The sequence below is a fragment of the Motacilla alba genome, chromosome 1 (genome assembly GCF_015832195.1).
Source record: "Motacilla alba alba isolate MOTALB_02 chromosome 1, Motacilla_alba_V1.0_pri, whole genome shotgun sequence".
NCBI lineage: Eukaryota > Metazoa > Chordata > Aves > Passeriformes > Motacillidae > Motacilla > Motacilla alba.
In genome coordinates, this window is record NC_052016.1 from 18,819,641 (window position 1) to 18,846,451 (window position 26,811).

The following is a 26,811-nucleotide window of genomic DNA, read 5'->3' on the forward strand; positions in this document are numbered from 1 at the left end:
AAGCATACATTTTATTTTAAACTGCTTTGAAGTGAGACTGCAGAACAAATTGGCAAACTGACTGACAGAAAGAAAACTCATTCATGCTTATTTCTTCTCCTGTACTCAGTCCTCAGTTTACTAACCCAGAGCCCCACTGTGACTTTCCTCTTGCCCTGGTAATTTACAGCAGCCAAGTCTGGAATATTCATTCAAAAAATGAAGGGCAAAAATGATCTTTTCAACCGAAATCTGTTTAACTTAGATTAGATTAGAAATTGCTTTCAAAGGATGAGCATCCTTCCATCTCTTGCAATAAAGGAATGTTTGGATGTTTGGAGTATTAACCTTCACTACAACAATGAGCAATAATAGGTCAAACAAGTCTGAAAAAAATTATTTTAACCAAGCCTACTTTGAAAGATCTACTCTTATTCCCAGCCTTAAAGCAAAGCATCCACCACTGTGCAACTGTAGGACAACCCTAGTGATCAGATTTCATCAGAACAGATATCAAGATCACTCAGACATTGCAGGGAGAAAAAAAATATGAAGAAAAATATCTGCTAATCACACCACATTTTCTAAAGTCACTAGAAAACAGCAGGAAGGTTTTGGGTTTTTTTTCCTTATTAATCCTCATTTGTCATTTTTATTGCTTCTGTGGAATACCTTACAGCATCAGTAGTTCTTCTGTTTGCAGAAGGACAGTTTACTTAACATATAGCTCCACAAAAACCAACAGTATGCAGGCAAGACTGATTGCACTCCCTACTATTAACAGGAAGAGCAATTCAGGCAACAATTCTGAGTGACTTAGATTCTTTAGATATCACATGGGAAAAGTGTCTGATTGTGATTATTAAAATTTATATTCAAGGAGGCACATAAGATCCTGATCCAGATTTTGTCTTAAGCATCTACAAATCTCCCTGAAGTCACTGAGGGCCTGGCATTTGACAATCTGGTTGTTTATTTCATTATATAGCTAGCTGGACTTGCAGGTGCACCATGACTCAGGTTAAGCAGTGCTCATGCAACCCCACATTAACATAACGGGGTTCTTTCTGGTCCTCAGTATGACTTGTTTCCATCTCCTGCAGGCATCTCTGTACACCACATCCCTATGCTTTGTGAGCTTACTCTGGAAATTCAATCCTTTGCCCCAAAGTCCTGCCACAGTCTAACCCAAAATACTGCTATTGAGTAGCTGTTTGCAGCTGAATCACAAACAATTGTGGAGCAACATAGAAAGCCCATAACCTGACAGAGTACATACAGTGACACTGCTTTTGGCATAAAATTGTTCAAACCCAAATTAAAACAGCAAGTTATTAAAGCAAACCTTAGTGGTCCCCCCAAACCACAATGCCTTTTGTTAGCCACAATAATCTGCACCCACAGTGCTCTTGCATCTTGCTTAGATCAGCTCTCCATCCCACTGAATTATGGAATAAAGTGTTTGTGTAAAAAAACAACCAAATAACAACAAAACCAAAACAAAACAAAAACAAAAAACCCCCAACAAACACACAAAAAACCCATGCAAAATATATAAATGAACTTCAAATAGAGCTGCAGTGTTGTCTTCTTAGTCTGCCAACAGATATCAGTCACCCACTTGTGGAATGAATTAGGAGCAGTGGAGAATTACATCCACTGGCTCTGAGAGGTGTTGGCTCTTCCCTGTTTGTTTCCATAATCTTTCACGGAAGCTCAGTGACTGTGATTTCCACAGTCAACTTTTCAACAATGATGCTTTCAGGCTGGCAGATCTCATGGTGATGATTTGGGTTTGGCCTTATGAGCAAAGGCAGGTGTTTCCACTATTGTGTCTGTGGGATATGTGTGTGCTCACTGCATTTTCATCCTGGAAAACTTGGGTTTGAACATGTAATAATACACATACTGTCATCAAGTGCTTCATCCAAAGGCTACCAGGGTCTGTGGATCTCTGCAATTATTTCAGTGAGGTTTAAGGCAGGTTTGTGGATACAGCTAAGAAGTAAGCAGAGAAGTCTGTGGTGACCACCATACACAGCTTTTTAAATCCAACAGAAATTCATTTTATGCAGTAGACTTGCAAACCTTGAAGGATTATCTCTGCTAAGAGAAAAGTTTGATCAATAGTGACGAATTATCTTGATCGATAGTGATACACTGTAAATCTCCTTGCAAAGGTTTTCACCACTGTGTGAAGGGGACTTCCCTTGAAATAATTTTACTGCAGTAGGGGAAAGGGAGATTTTTATTTAGCGGCCAGCTTTGCTTCCTATTCCCTCTGGGCCCCTGCCCTTCAATTACAACACTTGTCAGCTTTTAAAATGTGCACTGCTTCTTTTGCATGCCTTGGATATTTAAAAGGGTAAAAAATGCCTGGAGTAGAAAAGACTTTGGAGGAAGGTCAAAAAGTTCTGCTTTCTTATTCAGCCTCTCCCCACTGCTTTCTTATTCAGCCTCTCCAATCCGGCAACCTCTGGAGTATCATTGGAAGAATCATTCCAAAATGGTTTTGGTTAAAAGTAAGACTTGTCAGGAGGGAAACACCTAATATTTGTTTCACCTATCATTAGAACCTGTTCCTTGCAAGCCAATGACATTTACTGAAGGTCCCTTTTCCCCTCTTATACTAGCTCAGTATAAGAATTCCTCTAAATCTTCCTGTCATCTCTTCTTTCTGGTTCTGGTTCAAGAAACCAAATTTGCCCATAGATGGGCAAATGCAATATATATTGCAATTTCAGATCTATTTCCAAACATTTAAGAGTTTAACTTCAAGTGGTGAACTAAATTCAACTGAACTAAATTCAGAAGGAAAATTGCCATCCTGTCCATTGCTTTCTTTGACATACCCAGGTAATAGTGGAATCTCCTATCAGTGGATGATCTCTAGACCATTTGTGCAGGAGAAATTCCCACTTTTTAGTTTAAATTGAGAACGACATACTTTCAATTTAATCTTACATATCTTGGTTTCTGCTTCTTCTTCTTCTTGTCTGCTTTGGTCTGATTAAACAACACCTGACAAACAAAACTGACACCTTTCTTAACTACCTAACTTTAACTACCTTAACTTTGAAAAGTGCGAATATAAATGCCATTCCTGGAAGCAACATCAAGCAGACTATCAAAGTACGTTGATTTTTAAAGTCCAGTTTGTGTTTAAATAGGTGAGGGGACTGCTCACTTGTTAATACTCAATGTTATTTTAATGAATTTATATTGGTACACTCTTAAGCAGTGCCATTAGCAACTTCCTAACATTAGCTGAAAGGCTGTTTTAATAAAGTTAGTCAGAACAGGTTTAAAAAGAGAAACAGACAAAGTAGTTGCATCCAAAATTTGGCCAACTCTCTTTTGCACCTGCCACACAAAATTTCTTCTGAGAAAATTTGCACCCTTTCTCTACTGGATATCTGGAGCTGTGTGAAATATCCAGGAAACATGGATTACAACAGCTGGCAAGCCATACACAACACAATTATAGCCATTTACTGCAGGGAAAGTCTCTTTTGGCCCATGGCCTAGAGAGTGAATTGGTCATAGACTGTGTTCTTATCTTCCAAGTTTTAAGATAAGCTTTCTTCTAACAACTTTTACCCCCCTTGAGGACAAAATAAATCTCTAAAAGACCTGAAAAATTATTTAGCTGGATTATTGGTAAAAAATGAGAAATTTTCCAAGGTGCCCTTTTAAATACTTTGTTGAAAATGCAAAATCAGCTGAAATATGTTTAGCAATTACCTTCAAGTTGGCAGTGCCTTCTGATGTACGAATCATTCTCTGGCTTTCTGGAACCCTGCCAAAGTGTGCCATTCACATTTTTCCTGTCTAAAGTAAAAGCACAGAGAGCAGTCACCTGAATTCATAGCAAACCTGTGAAATAACAGGAAATTCTATAAAAATAGTATCAGAATGCAAATCAAACAAGCTTGCAGAACACTGGAGCACCTGCTTAGACATGGAAATGAACAGATGATTTTGCAATATAGGAATTTGGATGGATGGATAGATGGATGGAAGGATGGATAATATTTATTATGGTCAGACTTCAAGTTTTATCATCTTTTGCTGTGGTCTAATACCTCATTTAACACTGTTAACACATGATCAGAATGATTGTTATCTTAACCCTGTATCTAAGACCAAGGATCCCTAGAAAATCTGTGACTGTGTTTTGTTTCCAGGAATTGTATAATTATTGTATTATATATTGTATATAGTATTAATTGTATTGTTATTATTATTATTGTGTTTATTAAGTCTATCATTACCGAGCTAGAGTGTTTGCAAGGAATAGTCTCAAAGATGCCCACAGGGGTGCCCTGTGGACTCCAAGGCTTGGACTGGACTGTCTCAGCCTGGCTGGCTGAACTAGGCTGGCTTTGAGAAGGAGATGGCCATTCTCCTGCTCCTTCAGTGAACTTCAGAGTGCTCGTGCTTCACAACATGTAGACAGCTATCTGGGGTTTGTGCTTTCTGGGTTTGTTTGGTTTCGTTTTGTTGAGTTTTATTTAATGCTGGGTTTCACTCAGAAAATTTTCTTTGTGAAAGCTCTTGTTGATCCTTTCAGGTGCTGGGAATTCATTACAGCCTATTTGCTGTAGACCAAATGACACTGTCCTGCATGAAAGTGTTCCCCATGCAGGGCTGCAGAGTGAAGCCTTAAAACAGGGGAGCTTTCATCTATCTGAGACACATTGTGGAAAAGAGCCACATCATTACAGCCACATACGATACCCTTTGTACTCAGCAAGGACTAGATACAACAACTGAACCAAAACTCCAAAGAATAAATGAAAGCATGATAACAGGAAGCTCTCACTAAAAAAAAAAAAAAAAAAAAAAAGAAAAACCCAAACCAGGAAATCTTACTTTTAAGAAGCTGATGATTATTTTCTATAGTGTATTTACAAGATAGAACCCATAGAAACACAAGCGTAGATAACAATACACAGTGTCAGGATGGGTTTAACAAAACCCCTGAATTTCCTTCTTGGTGATCTTGTTTGTGAAAATTCTCACAAAGTAGTTTAAAATGGGAAAGGGCAGGGACCTGAATTTTCTTAGATCAGAGATATTTCAGGGTTATATTGACATGATTAAAAGAAACACAGGACACGCTGAGTATTTCTACTGTTGTCCCATACGAGGTTCTTCATCTCAATGTGGTTTCTATATTTAACTAGTTTGTTTTCAATATCTACCAACATGTGTGTGTGGAAAGCAGGGAAGAGGGGAGAATATATTGATAGCTTAATTCTGTTTTTTCCTTTCCTTTGCATTTGCTCCAACAGCTGTAAAACAAATCAGACCTTTAATTAAAGTTGGCTCTGTGAGATTAGCAAGTAAACAGTAGATGATTTAAGCAGCTACTAACCAAATGCTTCATTTTCAGACATGGACTTCTGGATGGATCTAAAAGAATTAAAAGAATTTACCATTAGTTGAAAGTCAGAATGAAAAAAATAAAGCATGTTTAATCAAATATGGGTATTTTCAAAGTAATTCTGCAAAGCAGGCACAGGGATTTAGCTGTGTTATTCCCACTGGCCTTAATTGGAGTTACTTGTCTCATTCACCCAATCATCTACTCCCACATGCCCACACAAAGCTCTGAAAGCATCTGAGGCTCCATTCTGCAAGAATATGTGACTCATGTTTCTTTTTGAAATGAAGAATTCATGCTGGAATCCAAGGAACCCATCAGGAAGAAAAGAAGAGATACTTTCCTTTAGACATGATCTGAAGTGTCCTACAACTTTGAGAATTATTGCCTTAAGTTTGCTGACATGATAAGGGATTGAACCAAAGAGCTACCTATGGACATACCATGCCCAGGACCCGTAGTGACATTTTTTTCCCCAGTAAACCTTGAGGTTTTTGCCCATTTACATCAAGGATTAGTCCTAGTTCATGCTTCCATCTGTGGTCAGTACTTCATAGAGGACAACTTCAAGAATAGATAACAGAGGGGGAAAAATCTTTTAATAAAGGTTAATTTGTTTCATTTTATCCATCAAAAACCCAGTGGAGAGTAGTTTATGAGCAGTGGTTAGAGTAGGTGAGAGCAGGGACTGTCTAATCTGTGACAATGATCAGCAGACGGGAAAGAGCACAAAATCTGGGACCTCTCTCCCATCCTCAGTCATGCAGGTGCTAAAAGGTTTCCTGAGGAAGAGGGTGCAGCCAAACAGTTGTGGTATTTGTAAGGAACTGGTCTGTACCCACAAGTTCCTTTTAAAATGATTGGATTTTGTGATTCCAGAATTCCACAGTTTAATTCTTATTCTCTAAACAATGAATACTTAGTTATTTCTCCTACTCCATATAATTTGGTGCTTCCTTGTTTCCCCATTGTGGGGAACAGAGAATGATTAATTCCTCATTCGCTTCATCCATATCTGCATGAAAGATTAATGGGGAAATTTCTGCATTATCACTGGGAGTGCCATGCCAGGACAGTGATGGCTGGACACAATGAAAAATTTTTCATTACAAATTATTTTCATGTTGATTCAAACTATTTTCTTCCAGCTCACTTTTTTTTTTTAATTGATCACTCAAATTATTTCAACAGTGCTTCTAAATTATGATAATTTTTTTAATTGGATTAGGTTTCAAAACGCATAATTTTATTTGCATTGTAAAATTTGACATTTTTATCTACAGACTGCTATTTTTTTCCATGGGGCAGACCTAGTTCTGATCTATGCAGGACACTTTTAGACATCCAGGTGATTTCAGCATATCTGGTAGAGCTTGATAAGGCCTACACAATAGTTTGACTTCCTTTAAAGTGTAAAGAGAATGATGAGAATCCATGAGTACTAGAGCTATGTCCATATTTTAATTAATGAAATTTTGGGAGGAGTTTCAGAGTCCTGACTGGTGACATAGAGTTGAGATCTCACAGATGAGTGTACATCTTTGTGTTTGAAGCTGGTAAGTCACTAGTGTTTTTATCAGATGACCAGAAATAGATTAAAACTCTTATTTGAGACAAAAGAGCTCTTAATTTTCTTAGAAATCTTTACCCGTTTTGAGATTTTTCAGCTACAGACACTGATAACATTGATGTTCTGAGTCTAGTGGGGCCCCACCTACAAATGAAAAAAACAAAAACCAACAAAATCTCCAGGGATTTTCATGTCTGTCACAGCAGACAGATAAGATTTGTCTGTATCATTCCATTAGGCAGGATTTCAGATTTCATTTGAAGGGGTCCACTTCAGTAATGCAATAGATTTCAACATGAAGCAAAAAAAAAAAAAAAAGAATTTTCAAAATAAATTCCTCTGCCTGCTAATAAATATTGATCATTAGCTCAAATCATTGTGTCCATGAATGGATCCAAAACATGTTGCTGTCACGAAAATGATTCATAAAACTGTATCTGGCCTGCTTTATCCAAATCATTTTGCAAACAAAATTTTTACTTGGATTAAAACCACAAAAAAAAAAAAAAAAAAAACCAAACAAAAAAAATCTCTTCAGGAGATTATCAGGTCAATGGTGCAAACATGCTATAAAATAGGTTACCACTTCAATCTCTCAGAAAAGCAGACATATGGTTAAACTAAGCTCAGATTAACTGCATTTGATTTTAGCTGTCCTGGTTCTGATATTTTGGAAGAAAGCTGTGTGGATATAAAAAAGTCATGGCAAAAGAGCCTTAGTAATGCATTACAAGCTTGTTATGTGCTCTTCAACTGCAACATTAATACATGTACTCTATGAGGATGAAAGCAACATTGGCAAACCTGAATAAAACAACAAGGATGAAAGGTACAGACAAATAGTGACACTGTGTAGACCTTGAACTGGTCTCAACTTACTTTCTTTTTTTGGTCAGTGTGTTCTCAAAGTCAGGAAACTCCTTTTAAAAAGATAGAGAAAAAAGGTCTATGAAAATCAAAAATGTTTAATCCAAATCTATTATTTTTGTCACTGAAAAGACAATGAATTATATACTTTTGATGTGTGCTTTTTAAAATCCACTAACATTTCTAGTCTTTCTTTTTCCAACAGCTGGAGCTGTGGAGGACACAGTGCAACAGAGAATATATGTAATTATGTAATTATGTAATTATTTCAGCAGGCTTGAGTTATCCATAGCTCCCAGGAAGCTGACAACCATAATAACCCTAAAAAACCAGAGAACCATGCTCATACCCCAGGAATGAATATCATATTTCTCCCATAGTAGGACTCTTTGGAACTTTATGAGGATTAAAATACCCACACGTTGCAATGGGATGTGGTTTCCTGATGGAGACAGCACACAGACCCTGTAAACCCAAATGTGCAGGGGAATGTGCAAGAGGGCAGGAAACTGAAAATAAAATTGAAAACTCTGAAGGGGACCAAATCAGAATCAAACACTGGCCTGGAAGCAAGATCACACAGCCTCCAGGGCCCAGACAATAAATATTTATACCTTGACAAGTGTGAGAAGGAGAAGAAGTGATGTACATGTTGAAAGAGAGAACAAAAAGGCGCCTTGCTGGGCAAATGACACCAAAACATCTCAAAGCATGTTTGCCATGCAGTTAACCATGGACTTCAGGTTAGTTTTAACTGCGGAAAACCTAAGGATGTCATGCTAGGACAGAAGAGATCTCTGTCCCTATATTACTGTGCTATCTCCTGAGACAGGATATCAAAGCACTGTATCACTTTCTTCTTATTTATTTCTTCCACCCTGAAAAGCAGCAACTGGGTTAAATGTCCATGATGATACCACTTCAATCTGTTCTGCTATAAGAGGCATTAAAATAAATGATACAACCATTCATTATTTTGTAAATCTGTAAATTTAGTCTAACTAGACCTATTTCTCATGGTATTAAGTTTAATTTATTTCCTTCTTGTAGAAATAACTACATCTGCATGACTCTGACCACACTATTTAAAGATGCCATCCAGGTTGCATGATAAAAAACCAAAACCTGTACTACATAAAACCATCTAAGTGCATAATTGAGCATTTTATACTTCTCCCCCTCCTCTCAGTAAAACTCATCATAGAGTTTTTTAAGCTTTTTCAGGGAGTGCATTAAGAAAAGGCTGTTTCCCTGTGCTAAGTTATTTTAGCTGAGTGTAAGAGGCTCTTTTAGCATGGATATTTGTGAATGTTAATAACTGCATGCAGTTTCAACATCTCTTTTTTTTTTTTGCCTATGTCAATTTGCTCACAGATGCTGTATGTAGATCAAAAGAGTATACAAAATTTATCACTCTCTTTGAAATAATGTAGGCAATGTAAGACAAATTTCTTGCTGAAAAAAATGTCAGCATTTTAGTCTTGGGACAAATATTTTCAATAACTCAAGAGGAATTACTAACTGAGGTGCCCAAACACAGAGAAGTTAAAAAAAAAAAAAAATTGAAAGTGTTTTTAAGGCTTCTTTAAAAAGGTAGTGTCAAAATTTCATTGAAAAATATTTGGTTTCAAACAGGTTTGTTAAAGGAAGCATTATCCATGGAGGTCAGAGACCAAAGGATATTGTAATATAAAGTCTGTATACAATCCAGGGAAAAAATTGGAGACAGACCCCATTGTGACCTGTCAATATGGCCTAGCAATATACCTAAAAATATTTGATTCATATCTATCTTCACACACCAAACAGCTGGTGTAGACCATGAAGCAGGGTTTAATCTTTTGCTCCACAACTTGAAACCAATTCCTAAAGTCCAGCAAATTTTCATTGATGACAGCACATCATATATTGAGGTGATGACTAATGTGAGTTCACAGGTTGTCATGGGAAGCAGTGCCAAAATGAAATAGGTAGTGGATTTAAATGGCCATTTAAAAATGGCACCTTTCATTCAACACATTCTTCCTGCTGTCTCTGAATCAGGTGGCTAAATTGGGGTACAACAATAAATTATTCTGGTTTGTACTTTTTCAAAGTATCTTTTCAGTATTAACTATATTTAAAATTATATGTAACTTTAAAATGAAACTAGTTTCTAAAAACATATGTTATCTTAGAATGTAAATAAAGGTTCTCCTTGGCTCTACTCTCCACATTCTCTAAAGAGCATGATTATCTTGTTTATAGGAACAATTCTTTCCTTCCTTATCCCAAATGTTTCCTAGGAAAAAACTGTGTATGGGGAAACCCTTCATGATGAAATTATTGATAAAGTCCTTCTCTTCCTGATTTTATCAAATAACTCCGAACTCAGGAATTGAATTAAACCCTCTGGTGCTTCCAAGCTGGCTGAGAAAAGCTAGAGCTCCTGTATATTAAGAATTGCAATCAGGGAAATGACCGTTTCAGATAACCACCCCTCTTCTTGCCCTCACTGGGATCAAAGGCCAATTACAACACTGCAGATTAAGGCAGGTATCACAACTGCTTTGATATTCCTGGCAACAGCTTAGAATGACTGATAAATTTTTTTGGCACTCTTCTGATATACAGGATAGTCAATCATATCACGGTCATCAAGTCAAAAATATGTGGATCTTATGACATTTGATGATTTCAGCCTGACAAGATATGTATATGAAAATGTTTTTATATTGCAGGTATGGTTTTCATACTGAAGGTATGTTTTTTATAAAAACATAAAAATGGTTCTAATACTGAAGATGTATTAAAGCTTCTCCCTGAGAAGCTGGAGACAGCTCATGAGGTAGAAGACTGTGACACCAGGTGACAAGAGGTAGAAAGTCACTTTCCCAGTTAATAGCATTGTTACAGGCAAAGAGTACCCATGCGATTCATTATGTGCTCATGGCTACCAGCTGTTTCTGAGGAAGGTCCAATTCAGATTTGCTATGCATGTAGTGCAACAACAACTTCTTAAATCTATTGTTTTCTTTCTTTCTGAGACTATCACTGAAGCTGAGCAACAGGCAAAGTAATCACAAGGTTAACAGGCCAATTCTCCAGGAGAATTAAAATCAAAACACAAGTGTACATTACAAGCTCATGATTGTACTACAGGAACCCAGAGTGGAAACATCCCTGGCAAATAATTCTGGATACTGAACAGGTCTCTGGAGTTACATGAAGCAGAAGAACAGTGTACATGAAAGACAGCTTTTTCTTCATACAGGATGCGTTATTTAGGCCGATGCTTGGCCAGAGCCATGGTTCAAAAAGAAATGTCCAAAGACTGTGTTCAGTGAATGATGGCCTGCACAGCTTCAGTTATCACACTACCCTGTATTTCCCACATCTCCAGAAGAACTTCACAGCCCAGCTAGGATTAGGACAAATCACAACAGATGAGTTCACTGCAAGAAAATCACTACCTTGTTGCATTACGAGGAAGAATTTTCTCTAGCCCTGGTCACCCTTTTTATATGTGAGGGGAGCTGATCCTGCATGCCTACCCAGTTGATTTTGAAGTTATATAGGAAAAAGGAAGGGTCAAAGCCTCCTGAGGAGGAAGTGTGCCATGCCAGGCTGCTCCACCCTTTGGAGATTTAGCAGCTCTGTGGAACCTGCCGTGCTTCAGCCAACCATTTAAAGACTCACTCGAGTCCATACCTACTTAGCAGTGCACTTATGTACGTGCATTACTGGGTAATGATGGATGGCTAAATGGAGGCAATAATGTCCTGAATTTATCATGCTGTGGGGGCTGCCCCGCAGCCTGGAACCGAGTGACGGAATTAAAAATGGGAGAGAAGTACAAATGGGCTCAGTTAATAAGCTTAACGGCTTCATCCAAGGTGTAGCTGTAATAACTCAGAGGCCAGAAATAGCAGATAAGATTACACACAGGCCTCTGGCCTTAGCCCCATTTTTCCATAGGTCTTACTGCCGACACGTCATCACTAATCTTGTTTTCCATTTCTAGAAAGTATTTTATAAATAATCGTGTTGATTCTACAGCCAGCACAGTGACGCAGCATCCAGCCGTTATTTTTAGTTAAGTGCTGAGCTTGAATCTTTTATTTTCTCTTAAACCAGAAAAGAAAACCTAGAGCCAGCCTTGGGAAGCTTCTTGTTAGTACCTAGTGAGCCAAGTGTGCCTACTCCATTTAGTGTTGTCTTTATTGAAAATGAACCGTATATTTAATGACGAACAAATGTGCCATCACCATAATATATACTTTAAGAAAACAAAAATACATAAGAGGTAGCAGAAACCAAAGTGCTGGATTCTTCTATTCAGTGTTATACATGTACCTTCATGGGCTATGCAGTACTATCCCCCAATATGAAAGATGTTTTGCTAAAATTTGTTCACATTTAAGGTATGGGATTTTCTAATCCTGCCCCAGTAGCAGATCTGCTTCTGCAGGCTGGCTCAAGGACTACAGAATTCTTTACTGGATAGGTTGATTATTTTTCTTTAGCCAAATAATTTACAAAGCCTACCTCTAACCCAATACAATGAAAAGTCTGAACATGCCGCCGTATAAAAAGCAGAATAAAACAAGAAAAAACAAGGACAGCCTCATATAAACAACCACTGCAGTTTTAAGTCTTAGTTTTACACATTGTGGAAACCATAGCGGAGCACAGTCCTATAGGTGTGTCTTCACCATACCTTGAGAAAATATAGGGCAATTTCTATTAGTTTTCTATTGCGAAGTCCATTAGGATATCATATGTCCAATTCTGGGTATGAACCAAAAAAACAAATCTGCCTTTTTCATTTTCATTTTATGTTGTCTAAATACTGCTTCTAACAGATGAACATCCATTGGCCAAGGAACTATTAGTGTATCAGTCATTGAAAATTAAGTTGGTTTGGTGTCATGGCAAAGGGATGGATGTAGGAACTGTACTATACTATTCATCTTTGGGCATGTAGAGTGGCATGGAGTACACAAATACAAATAACTAGAGCTTCCCACAACGAACATATTCCAGTCAAGCTAGGATGAGGTTACAGCCATATTTCACAACCACAATTATACACTCTTAACTGGTAGCTCATTTGTTATTGTGACAAGACAACAGCCTGGTAATGGGGAAAAACCATGTCACTCAGAAGAGCATCTCCCACGTATTGCAGGAAAATTATAATGTAGGGACATTTCAGAACCCAGGCTCATAGATCTGTGCTGATGCTATAAGGAATCATCTTGAGATCTCTGCACTGCTACACTTTCAAAACCAGGACCATTATTTACAGTCCCAAGGTGATTATGTGGAAGAGAGGAACATGCACAAAGTGAGGTGGTTACAGCAGATGGGTCTGAGAACAAGTTGTTTTCAGTCCTTTAGCAATTTAACAAGTGCATGCCACAATTCCCCAGGCATTCTCCCACCCCACCAGCTCCAGCACTTTCTCCAGGCAAAGCCTGTGTGCAAACCTGCTGTGTGATATTGCAACACTAAAGGCCCAGCAGGATCATAGGTACATGGTACCTAACCCAGAGTGCATGTGGGTAAAACTTGGCACAATATCCGAAGGGAAGACAGTCTCCTCTGAATGATGAACATCCTGATTTCCCCTTCATTCAATCACCAGACTGCATCTTACATTGAAATAGAAACAGTAATTACAAGCAAAGGCACATTGCAAAGCAGAGAACAGAGATTCTGAAATAAATAAGATTATGAAATTTAATATACAATGTTAAAGTATTAGTCAAAGCATCGTCTATTATACCAATAACATGCAAATAAGGAAGGATTAAGTAGGGTAACATCATTTAGGAAGGGAAAAAAAAGCCCAGAAGACAACCTTCTTCACATGTTTGCCTAATGAGGTCTTGTAAAATGTCAAGTTTATTCCAGAGGCCATCAGTTACAAAATTCATGCAGCTCACGCTTTAGAAATGCATTTTTCTGTATTAATAAAAAGGACAACCAAAGACAGTGATAGTATATTCTTTAGAGACAAACCATAGCAATGACCGTACCCAGAGCTTTCATATACTGTTACTTGCAAAGAAAAATTCCCTTGTCCAGTGCAGCTGCACTAATCTCCCTTTGCTGTAGAGAAACTCATGACCTGCTTTTCAAGTGTGCTGGTTGTGACTGGACAGAAATCAGGTCATTGGCTACAGAGATGAAATGTGAACAGTGGCTCTGAAGAGCCTAAATAGTTCAAACTGGCAGATAAGCCAGCAGAACACACGTACCCATGTACACAGCAAGAGTTTGTTGCAAAATGCATTGCATGCTTTGCAATCAAATGTTACTTACCAAAGACATAGACCTGTCAGGTGGCCCACAGTTTCCATGTGGGCTCACTGGAGTGCTAGCCTGGCTTTCAAGAGTAGTTGTATCCTTGGCTTCCTGATGTTCTGGGACAGGCTCATACAGGCTGTCCATCGAGCCCTCCTAAAATACATATAAACAGAGATGAACACTTGCAAATATATTCAATTAACTGTAATTTAAAAAGGAAGATGTTTGTGTGATTTGAATAATGGAATGTGTTTTACCTCCCCTGTCTTTTGAAATCCTTTACTTAGTTTTTTTTTCGCTGAAAAGGCATAAAGATGTTGATTTTAGTAAGTATCCAAATGCTGGAGTTCACAGCATCATGACTTAGACACCACAGATTGCCATGTTAAAGCTGAGGGTACAGTAAAAATGAATATTATCTGCTCAGAAAGAGTAAAACCAGGTATATATCTCCAACTGAACACTACATGAAAATTCCAGTGAAAACTATGAAAACCATATACCATGAAAGCTTTTATATGAACCATAAAAATGTTTTCTAGCTAGTACTTCTACACAGAAAAAAAAAAAAAAAAAGTTAATTTGATGCAGAAAGATAACCCCATTACTTAGAATTAGAGAGAAATGGTTCTGCCAGCACCCAGAATTTGACAATTATAGTTTAGGTCCCCAAAATGATGATAATGGCTAGAATTAAAAATTCAATTTGCATTTAAATTTTTGAACTCTGGGTTTTAATGCACGTGTAAGGTTCTTTTTTTATCCAAACACCAAGAATATAAACATTTTAATAGAAACTTAGATTTTCACATTTATCCCACAGCTCCAAGAGCTAGGATTACATATACACACTGCCATTTCATAATTCAAGAGTTAAGTGAAAGCAGATGGCAAAACTAAAGACACTCTAACTGATGATCCTAAAGTTTAGATGTTGCCATTTTGATCTGCACTGAATATTTTCCCAATGAATTTTGATTACTAATTTTAAATGCATTAATTAAGGAATAAATCAAATTTATAGCAGTGTGACTTACAGCAGAGCAACACCATTGAAATTAACATAGTATATTATTATTTAAAGGCATTTGTTCCTTTATTACAGAAGATAAACACAGATGTATATTTGAAGTTATATTATTAATACATAAAGCTTTACAGGCAATATTTTTGACTGGTGGAGCAGCAGTTCAAAGACATGACTAATTTTTGCAAGCACAATGTTTATCAATGGATATTTATTTGCCTCAGTCTGCTAGATTCTTGATAAACCAAAATAAATATTTTGGGAGAAATATTTCATGGTGAACTTCTTGAAAATACTCAAGTTACATACTTGAGCCTATTCTAGGAACTAATGAGTTAATGCTTCTTGGGAAATTGGTTCCTAGTTTATGAAACACATGGAAGTGCTGAACATCCAGCTGAGCCTGGGTTTTGACAGCAACTGCATTTTTTTTTATTACTGCATTTATTTTTTATCACCAAAAGTATTTTGCCATATAGCAGTGATGGTTCAGCCTCCTCATCTGAAGTTGTGGATTGAGCAGTTCTAGACAAAAATTGTAGGTTTAAAAACTTGTTATACACTTCCAGGGTTCTGCAATGTGAAATGCAACCATATACTTCTCTCTCAAAACACAACTTTGGTGAAGAGAGTATTTAATGAAGAGGTGGAAGCATATAAGAGAGATCCTGTGAAAGAGAGAGTATGAGAGAGCTAAAAAGGGAGAGGAAAGATAGGGCAAGGAACAGCGAAAGGAGAGAGTAGTGGGGGGGAGGAAAAGGGTAAGAAAATACACCAAAAGGATACAGAAAGAGAGAAGGGAAGGAAGAAGAGAGGAAGAATAAGAGAGGGAGGAGAGGGGGAATTAGAGAAGAGAAATGGAGAAAAAGCGTAATGGGGAGCGTGCGAGAATTAGTGCTTGAAAGAGGAAAAATGTGAGAAAGAGCTCAGGCAAGAAAGGGAGAGAAAGATGTGTGAGAAAAATGGAGCTCCAGGGTGTGAGAAAGGGTGAGCACGTAAGAAAAAGCCAGTGTGCAGAAAAAACAGCAGGTCCATGTGAAAGAGTGAGGGCACAAGGAGTAGGATGTGCATGAAGAATTGCCAGGGTATGAGGAAGAGGATGCATGCAAGTGGAGCACACGGGAAAGCACAACTGCTGTGAGAAAGAACACAAGAAAAAGCGAGTGCACAAAGAGCCAGCACACAAAACAGGGAGTAGGGGGAGAAGAGAAAGAAAGAGATGAGGTAGCAAGGGAGAGCCAGGGAATGTGTGAAAGTGAGAGGAGCCGTGAATGAGAGCGGGAGAAGACAAGAAAGAGAGCATGAGACAGAGATGTTGGATGAGAAGTAAAGCTTTTCTGAGGAAGAGTGAACATAAGGGACTGGAAAGGTTGTGAGTGCAGGAGGAAGCACAGGAGCGTGTGGAGAGTAAGCACATGGGAAACAGCAAGTGTAGGGGAAGAGCCAGGAAACGAGGATGTGTGAGCACATGAGAGAGGGAGGGCACCACAAAGATCAAGTGCAGGGAAATGAGCAAGGGTGTGACAAAGGGAGGACATGGGCAAGGAAGCAAGCAAGAAAGCAAAAGTGTGAGAAAGGGTGGCCACAAGAAAAGAAAGCAAAAGAGTGTGACAAAGCCCATGGTATGTGGCAGCATGTTTGCAGGAGAAACTGCCAGCATGTACAAGGAGGTGGAAAGAAAGAGGTCACAAAAGAAGCAAGGCCACAAAAAAGGGGGAGCACTCCAGAAAAGGAATGCAAAAGAAATGAGGAGAGAGAAAGCACAAAGAGATGGGCAGAGAAATGGAGTGAGAAAGCAAGCATCAAGGTTTGAAAATAGTTAAGCACAAGGTCATGGAAAAGAGTGTGAGGGCACAAGAAAGGGAATGTAAGGGAAATCAAGGTGTGAGAAAAGGAGAGGGCATGAGAAAGTATCCCTGCATGAAATAGTGAGATGTGAGAAAGGAAGTGTGCGCAAGATAGATTAAGAAAGCAAATATGACTGTAAGGCAGAGCAAGCCCACATCAGAGGGAATGCCCACATAACAGAGAACACTCGTGAGAAAGCAGGAGGGCACAGGAAGAGAGGACGCAAGAAAGGGCAGGGTCGCAGGCAGGAGAGAAGGAGAGCACACAAAGGAAAGCACAAAGGGTAGAGCAAGGGTGCAAGAAAAGCACCATCATGAGAAAGGGCAAGTGCTTGAGAAAGGAAGTGTGCAAAGAAGCACAAGCATGCACAAACAAGGCTGCAAGAAAGTGCACATGTGAGAGAAAGACAAGAAAGAGAGTGTGAGAAAAAGGGAGAAACAACATGAGAAAGAGAGTGTGCTGGGAAAATATGGCATGCAAAAAAAACCCAGCAAAGACATGGAAGCAAGACTGGGGGCCTGAGAAAAAGGGAGCGAGAATAGCACAGAGAAGAGTGAGGAAGAGATGGTGAGCACAAGAGAGATTGTTCAAGGAAGAGAAGCATGTGCAAGGAGCATGTGCAGGCAGGAGAGACAGTGAGAATGAGGTTGAGAGGAAGGGGTGAGGTCATGAGAAAGGGGGGGACAGTGCAAGGCCACAAGAAAGAGGAGCGGTGAGGAAGGGGATAAGAAAGAGCAGGACAACTTGTGAGAAACAGTGAATATGTGAGAAATGGTGGACAAGGAATCCTTGGGACAAACAGAGCTCTCAGGAAAGAAGGAGAAAGGGTGCAAGAAAGTGAGCACCAGGGCATGAGATTGAGTGGCCATGAAGTAGTAAGCAAAGCAGAAAGGGAATGATGGTGCAGAAAAGAGAGTGAGGTCACATGAAGAGAGAAAAGGGGTGGCAGAGCATAATTACATGTTCTAGACAAAAAGGATGAGTTTAAAACCTTTCCAGGATTCTGCAACGTAAAGTGTAACCATATGCTTCTTCACAATAGGGAATACTACATGGTATTGTTGAAGTAAGGGAGAAGCATAAAGAGAGCTCATGTGAAAGAGAAGCATTAGAAAGATAAATAGGGGGAGAAAAGGCAAGAAACAGTGAAAAGAGGGAGTGCAGGGAGAATTAAAAGATAAGAAAGGGACACAAAAGAAGATGGAGTGGAGACAGGAAGGGAGGCTTTTGTGGGCTCAGGTGAGTGCAGACACAGGAAAGAGTGAAACGCATGGCAGAGAGGGAAAGGATGTGAGAGAGGACAACCAGGAAAGCAAGTGCAAGAAAGAAAACTCACACAAAAAAAGCAGAGGAGTGAGAAGGATGGCACCCAAAAAAGAGAAAATACATCTTCAGTTTTCAAAATAGTTTTCTTTGCTTGCTGGTTATATACTTTACAAGAGTATGTTTTCCTTGTAGTAATTGCCTTTCTTTGAGGGCAACTCAAAGTATTTAACTGAAATTGAAATTTTCTTGTTCCCCTTTATTTTATGTTATTTTAAAGTTAAATCTACTTTTATACTAAAACCTGCCAAGTCAGTAAAGTTTTTTCATTTCATACGTTAATTCTTTTAGTAGTCCTGAGCACAGTAAACATCACAGAGGAAAATGAGAGACAGCAGAATAAAATATGAGCTTAATTCTGGAGTGGTTAGTGCATTTTCTTTATCCTACATGGAATAAGAAAGCTTTCTGAAGCTCTTTGCTTCAGGAGTTTTAGGGGAGAAAACACCCAAAATATTCTAGTTCAGATCTAGAGGAAAATAGTTGCCTGTAGCTCTTCCCTTTGCATGATATTATTATCATCATGGCATGCAGAGACTAGGTTGATCATAAGGTAGAGAAGGAGAATTTAGTAATGCATCCAGGTCATTTTCCATCTCAGGTTTAGGGGTGGAACTCTGTCTATGGTGGGATGATAGCAATCCATCTATAAGGAACAAGGGCTATATAGAGATGATTACATAGGAAGCACTACAAAGTTGAACCACTTAGATCTCTTCTCATCACGCACCACTTAAGAGGAAGGTCTTTCCACATTCAGCCAATCCTTCTTTGGTAAAACATATTTTTGAGTCCAGTCCATTCCCAAGTACCACCATGTCCCACTAGTCAGAGCAGCATTAGCACATTTCTATGGTTTCTTTAACATAGAGGCTCCAGCTAATTCACAATTTATCCACTACATCACTTTTATTAATACTTATTCTCTCTGCATTTTGCACTACAGAAACATTAGCTTTTAGTGCCAAGGGCTTTTTCAGCTTATAACATTACATGTAATATGTTTTACATTGTGCTGTCAGCACATCTTTAAAACAATCAAAATAAAACATAACTAGTCCAATGCTACTGAAAATCACTAAGAGGATTAGACTTTCACTCAGTACTTAACTTTACATTTTACTAGCAAAAGTGGTAGTTAGAAAGGCACCATATGGGAAAGAAATGGACAAATGAAAGGGATCTTGTTTGGCTTAAATCCTAAGAGCAGTGCTCAACTTGAATAACTGATGTGAACAACACTGTGACTAGGAATGTCACAGCCTTTCTCTGCTGGCCTTCTTACACAGGTTTCTGCTGCGCTTTCTTATGAAAACTTTACTGAAGGGCAGGGATTGTGAGTGTAAGTCAGGAATTGGTTTAACAGGTACTGTTCCAGGTGAATTGGGGCAAATCCTGGTGTGTGTATCCTTGATGCTGGAGAGCCAACTTAGGAAAATAATGCAGAAAAAATATTCTACCTTAACTAAAGGAATTCACGGTTCAATAATAAATGTCATTTATCAGATTTGTAAGATTTTGATATTTATTAGAATATCAGTGTATGAAAATAGATGGTTTGGCAGCATAATTTCTTGCAATTCATATAAAAACAGGGCTTGGTTTGGGACTCTCTCTGTATATTGCCCATAATACAAAGATTATTGTTCTGATTTAATTGTCTGACATGCTAAGCAACATGAGATGGAAAAGACACAGCAAATTTAGGGTCTAAGTTTGACCTTTTAACATAATATATCTATTAAAAAAGGGACATTTACCCTGCTGATCATTTTGTAAATGGAAAAGGGACACAAGGTTTTGAAGGCAAATCTAATTTGCCTGGAAATCTCTTGAGAACAAGGCAATGAGCCTGATGAGAAAAATAATCTCAGTTGAAAAACCAAATCATTCTGAAGTCAACTCAGGACACAAAGTATGGCTGGTGAAACACCCCATGCTGGAGCACACAAACTAGAAGATCAGAGGACTCCCAGGTGGTGACAACTGGAGTAATTCCTGTTTGCCTCACTGGGAAAGGGAGAATCCAGTTCAGGCTCTAAAACCTCATCACAATCATCTTGTGACTATTATGTGTCGCCAGCCTCCACATCACCACTTTCTAGACTGGCCCATAACACTGTGTCTCATGCTAGAACTACGTCTCAGTTTTATGGACAGGTATGAAAGCAAACACAAATTAAAATTCAACAGTATGAACAGATGTTCCTCTAACAACCTGGTTGTTACACCCCTTTGGATTAGCCAGAAGTCTGGTTAAACAAAATATTATTGTCATTCTCTTAGGTTGTAGATTACTTCAACCACTATACTCCACTATAGGGTAGAAAGGTATTTTCTGAGCTATAAACCAGTGCATTTTAACAGTATATGCATATGCACACATAAGTACACACACACACACACACAATCTTTGCAGTCTGAAATCTTGCCAGTCAGTCTACATGAGATAAATAGTTTGATGAGAATATTATTTTATTTGTACATCTCTTTTTGTTCTGTCTGTCAATAGTCTGAATTTCTCTTCCACAGTTTCAGGTTTAGCAGATGCTCCACGTGTTCACTCGATGTAAATCAACCATGATTTCTATTCCTTGGTGGCTACTTGCATCTACTAAGGAACTTTCTCCCCTAACACCTTTAAAACTTGCCTTTGAATCCTAATTATGCTGTTGCTGTTCATTATTTCTGGCTTGACTCCCTTGAAGGGAAAAATACCCTTATATTGATACTCCAACTACTTTGTAGCCAGCCTCTCCACGGTCACAGGGTGACAGAGTAAAAGGGGCCCGTGCACATACTCGGATCACCAGCTCATTTCCAAGCTAGACAATCTGAATACTGAAAGCTACTGCCCCATGTCACAGGCACAGGGAGGACTGCACAAGGCTCTCCTTTTATGAAACCCATTCATGATCTATAAATTATATTTAGATGTTGATAACTTGTGAGGTGTTTTGCTGGCTGAGAAGAAGATTACCAAAGCGGACAGAATGGCTCCCATGCAAATCTTGTAAAGAAGGGAGGTTATCTTCTTAGCAGCAATCTTTAAGCAGAACTAATTATTTCATTACAGAAACTATCATGGTACCAGCTTTCACTTGTCTGAACTATCCATTATCACAGCAGTCATTGCCTCTCCCACAGAAATCCTGGGTGCTGCATACCAAGTCTAACAGGGGAACGGGAACTTGACCTGCTCTCACCCACACAATCTACCTGACATTTCATCTAAATGTTGGTTTCTCTACCAATACAAGGCTCAACACCTTTTTTAAAAGTGAACTACTTAGAAAACAAGAAGCTGCTCCAACAGAACAGTAAAATATTGATAGAACATTTCTTTCCCAAAGAACTTCTGAAATTAGTGTTTTCAAGCTGTTACAGGCTGTACCATAAAGCCATTGTTAACTTTGTAGAAATACATAGGCATTCACACTAAACTATGATCAAAACTGGCACTGAGTTCCCAGGGAATTTAGTTTTTTGAGAGACTCTTGTCACAGATTCCTGAAATACCACTGCATTTTACTTTAAGTACAAACCAGCTTTTAATCCTTATGATCTGGAAAACACCAGGACTCTGCACTAAGATAGTATTAGCAATCAGGAGCAATGATTTACACAAGGCAGTTGCCCTATTTGAGCTTGTATTAGTGCAGCTTGAATATTGATTTTTATTGTTCTTTCTAAATGTATGGGAAAGATATACTAAACATCAGGACAAAAGATGAAAAATGAGCAAACAGATCTAGTGTGCTGCGTAAATACAGCAAATATACTCAGCTAATTACCATTACTAATACTGGGCATTGGTATTGGCAGATGGTTAAGCTCTTAAAACAGAAACAGTTTCTATGGATTTCCTATCCTGATTTACCTGTTCATTCTGAACAGTTGCCTTGGGGCAAGGAAAGCCGTAGGAAAAGGAAGGAAAAAGGAAATCAAAGGGGAAAAAAAAAGAAAAAATCCCAAAAACCAACCAACCAACCAACCAAAACAAATAAACAAACAAACAGACAGAAAGAAAAAGTGTAAAAAAGCAACACCAACTAAAGAGGGTCATAAATCAAGTCCTCTGTCTGTGTGCAAATAATGCCATGACTAAATTTTCTCTGATGACTGTGTTCTCATGTTTGACTAATAGAAAACTACTGCTTGAAAAGTTCCAGCAGTTCCCCCAAGCTACTGAAGAAGCAAGAGGGATACTGTTATCTAAAAAAAAAAAAAAAATCCCTTGTGTAAAACAAATTATAACATACATATATTTAGTAATTTTATCTTATTTCTCAGGTGTTTGCCGTATTTGGATTAAATGCAACATTACTAAATCTGCATGTTTTTGCAATAGTCACAGATAGTGCATGGCACATTTATTATACATTCTTTGCTTTATATTTTTACTTAATCATATTTTGCTACGTACAATTTTTACACAAAAACTCCTTCTTCTAGGCTAGAGAGACTCACTGTTGTTATACAACCCTTGTGCTGTTTGTGATATAAACCCTTAATTATTTTCCATAAAAGCACACCCACCAGTTCAGTTTATAAACTCAGTAACCCACTATAAAAAGAGTCTGTGCACACTTACCAGAGAAAAACAGAAAAGATTCATGTTGGTATTGAGATCCACTCCAGCACCCTAAAATTCTGCTCCACAAACTCCTGCAGCACAATGAGGTTCCTTCTTGCTCTCCCAGCTGTTTGTACATTTCTCCCTGGAGATTACTGCAAGATAAAATCCCTGCAATAATCCACTGGATTCAGAGCCCATTATCAAATGAGACAGGCTTCCCCAGGCCAATACAAACTGTTTTCTGAATTAAAGAGCAGTGTTTACTAGCAAAACAAAAGCATGGTTTGAATGATTTTCATGAACTCAGAAAATGCTCTCTTGCAGGCTGTTGTTTCCATTAAAGTTTATCATCTAAGAGAAATAAAACTTTTTCTGTCTGAGACTACTGGCACATACAACTAACTCCAAGGCAAATCTTCTCAATTTACTGAAATTATCAAAAGACAGAAATTCTCATGAAATGCTGGTTTTCTACACACATGAATTAATATGCAAAATTCAGTAATTATTAGTGACTACATTATGAATGGAACCTTCTTCCTTACAGATCTTAGGGGAAAAAAAACAACTTGTGAGCCACAAACAAATTATTGAAAATACCCACAACCAACCAATGAAAAACAAAGCAAAAACCTCAAACTGTACACCTGTACTCTAAAAAATAGTTACCAAGCTGCTGCCTAGCATGTTGATTGCTTGATGATGAAGATTAGGATTAAACCAATTTTTTCATTTGAAAACTTGGCAAATCTGGAAAATAAGAAAAATTGGGAGTGGTTAAAGCTGATCCATGGGTTATAGTGAGAGGTATTGCAATATATACAGACAAGCAGACAAAGGAGAAGTGATTGCAGAGAAAAACTCCAGTCTATGTCACTAGCTGGTATAAACCAGGAAAATTCCATCACCCATATTGGAGTAGAACAGTCTAACAAAGAATGAATGCTGAAAAAGTACTGTCAGTCTCAATTTTTGCAGATTATGAAATACCTGAAATTAGACTGTGTTTGGAATAATATTGCCCACCAACCCACAATTAATTTCTCATAAATTAATTTCTGACAGCTTTTATGTGAATGCTATGAAATTTGATTACATGAACAAGCAGCAATTGGTACTGAAGAGAAGCTGAAATTCCCCACAAATGGAGAGGCAGTGTTGTGTTGTGACCATGATCTTGATTTCCTTTCTTTGGGCCCACAGCTTCATATTTGTAAAGGACAGGGATCTCTTTCATCACTCCCACTTCTGACTGTTTCAGTTTATTCTAGTAATTTTGTAGTCTGAATCTGCATCCCAGCAGATTTGAAATGTCTGTACTTCGGCAGGATAAATACATTTTAACATAAGTTGGTTTCTACCATAAGCAAAACCCAAACAAGGCTCACACAAAAAAGCACAGATAAGATTCAGGACTTTAAAAGGAAAAACCTTAACTTACACTTTTCCAATTTGCTGTGAAGTATGTAAAAGTCTTCTCGAAGGCTTTTCCCAGGCCTCCTTTTCAGTAATAATTTCAGGTTGGTTTCACATATTAGTAAAATAAGGTTGGCTGTGAAGAGCTTTATGAAAAATGTTATAGTTTGGAAGCAAATTAATGAGACTTCTCATTTACTCCTTCTATAAACTTGAGGAATAGTAACAGATTTTGTCAATTACCACCTAGTGACACAAAAATAGACATTTGAGAGACCAAGCTTGCCACAGATGGGCTTGCATTTGCTTTATGGCTCACTTGCTAGTTTTCTTGTGAGGGAGCAAGTACTAATCCTTCCTGTGCCTCAAGTTCTCCAGCTGGAAAAATTAAAATACCAGCAGAAACCTCAAGTGCAGAGCACTATGAAAGTAATGACCAAAAGTACCCTTTCCAGCTACAGGGAATTAATTATTTTTTTTAATGCCTATTTACAGTAATAGCTAGCTGGAAAACTCCAGAAAGACTGAAGAGCTAGTAAAATGAAAATAAGTAATGCAGGGGGGAATGTGTCTTCCATTCAGACTGATTTAATTTCTTGATTTTGGGTTGTAGCTTTAGAGGTGATTTGGCTATAATCTCTGAAACATTTAGGAGGAAGTTTCTTGATTTTATACCACAGTTCCTCAAGGTAAGAGTAACTAAAAGGGAAAACCTTAAACTAAGCTATTAGGTTTTCATTCTGCCTATATTTGTAGACACACAGAACAGAGAATAATTTAAGAATAAACATTAAAATAGAAAAAACAGCCTGCACCCACAGTTACAGATACACATATATGGCAAGGAACCCGTGTAGGAAGGCAAAAATGCACATGTTATTAGAGGGTTTTGGGTACTGTCAGTGTTAAAACTCTTCTTATGAAAAAGTAGCACTTTAGATGTTTCTTATTCACTGATACAACTCTCTGTAAGGGTCAAGTTTGTTGATAGGCCTAAACTAGAGATGACATTAGACTACTAGATAAATTATAAACTGTAAGGAAACACCTACTAAAATAATTAAAATAAGAAGCAACAGATTATTATCAAGATGAATAATATAAATAAAATACTCAGCAAGAGTTCATAATGCCATTTGGCACCACAGCTCTCTGTGGAAAGAATTTGAGTTTTGAGAATAATTAAAAAACAGTAACTAAATAGATCAAATTTGAAGGTAACATCAGTGTTGTGACCTCTATGTATATTTTATCTGTTATAAATAGTGCATTTTTCTGCAGCAGTAGCATAACAGAACAGCAAACCCACTGTAACAGGAGGAGGGGAAAAAGTTTTTTATCAAATAGTTGAACCTTCACTTCCCAGCTTTAATCGAACATTATGGTTAGCATTTAATTCTCTTTTGTTGCTGCTCCATGATTTTCTACATGCTTGGGCTCTACATCCTCAAAAAAAAAAAAAAAAAAAAAAAAAAAAAAAAGGTTAAAAAAATAAAAGACACAAATTGAGACTTTTGTATATTGAGTTTTCTATTCCTGCACAATGAATAGACTTCATAGCTGAGATTTCAAGGCATCCTTGGCCTTTTCAGGAGACTGGATTTCAGCTGTGTGTTCACAGTAAGTGGCAATCCATAATCTAACATGGCATACAAGTAGTAAAGGTCGAGCTATGGTGCAGGTACTCTAAATTGAGCCCTAGCTCCAGGCTCCCCTTCTAATGACAGCCACTCTACTGGTGCAGCTTCATCTGCAACTAGGAAATTTCTTTGTGAGATGGACAAAGATAAAATAATGTATTATAGTTGTTAACTTTTAACAGTTAAAGCACACAAGTAGTATGTGTGTGTTTTACACATTTCAGTAAATATGGAAATAATACTTACTCCTATTTTCTTCCTCCTACATCTTTTCCTCTTACAGCATATCAATCCTTAATTAAAATTTCCATCTACTTCTCTTCTGATCATCACTTATTTGTCATCAGAATGTTTTCATACAGGTCTAAAACCAAAAGCAACACTCCTACTGCCTGATATAGTCTGAGTGTTAAGCATGCAACTGCTTGTAGGCTGAGTGGTCACATTTCTCTATTCACTCCACATAAAAGGCTGAATTATTACTTTAATACCATTTCAAAGTAAACATAGTGCATTGCTATTATCTTGGTGGAAAATGGGAAGTTCAGAAATTAAATCAGAGGCTTCCCTCTTGTTGTCCCGTTTCTTTGGAGAGAAGAAACTTCCTTTCAGCCAGTGCCTCCTCCATACCCCACTTGTTCCCTGACATGTGAGGGCAGTCCCATTGGTGCACAGTGGATAAAACCCCTGTCTCTTTTCAGGTCCTCCTGTTCCCTTCCAACAGGCAAGTGACAAAGCAGTTCTGTGCAGAGCTGTGTGACCCATGGCCAAGTGCTCCATGAGAAGTCCCTATCTGAACCTGGAAGACTTCTACTATAAGACAAGTTTAACATTTTCTGTCATGCACATCCCCTGAAGACACTCTAAATGGTAGAAAGC

General features: G+C 38.0%; 1 protein-coding gene across 3 annotated transcripts in view; it reads right to left on the reverse strand.

The window, feature by feature from the left end:
* Nucleotides 1–23,037, reverse strand: part of LOC119698542 (SAM domain-containing protein SAMSN-1-like) — an 82,544-nt gene extending 59,507 nt beyond the window's left edge. The window contains exons 1-5 of one of the 3 annotated variants that reach the window (XM_038130519.1): nt 22,892–23,037; nt 14,115–14,252; nt 7,818–7,858; nt 5,360–5,397; nt 3,724–3,810 (exon numbers count right to left, since the gene is read on the reverse strand). In XM_038130519.1, the coding sequence (XP_037986447.1) occupies nt 3,724–3,810; nt 5,360–5,397; nt 7,818–7,858; nt 14,115–14,252; nt 22,892–22,915 (328 nt within the window). In that variant the 5' untranslated portion in view covers nt 22,916–23,037. Of the gene's footprint in view, nt 1–3,723; nt 3,811–5,359; nt 5,398–7,817; nt 7,859–14,114; nt 14,253–22,891 lie in introns of those variants that run through there. The other 2 variants (XM_038130526.1, XM_038130535.1) reach the window with 2 other exon arrangements.
* Between the last annotated feature and the right edge of the window lie 3,774 nt (nt 23,038–26,811).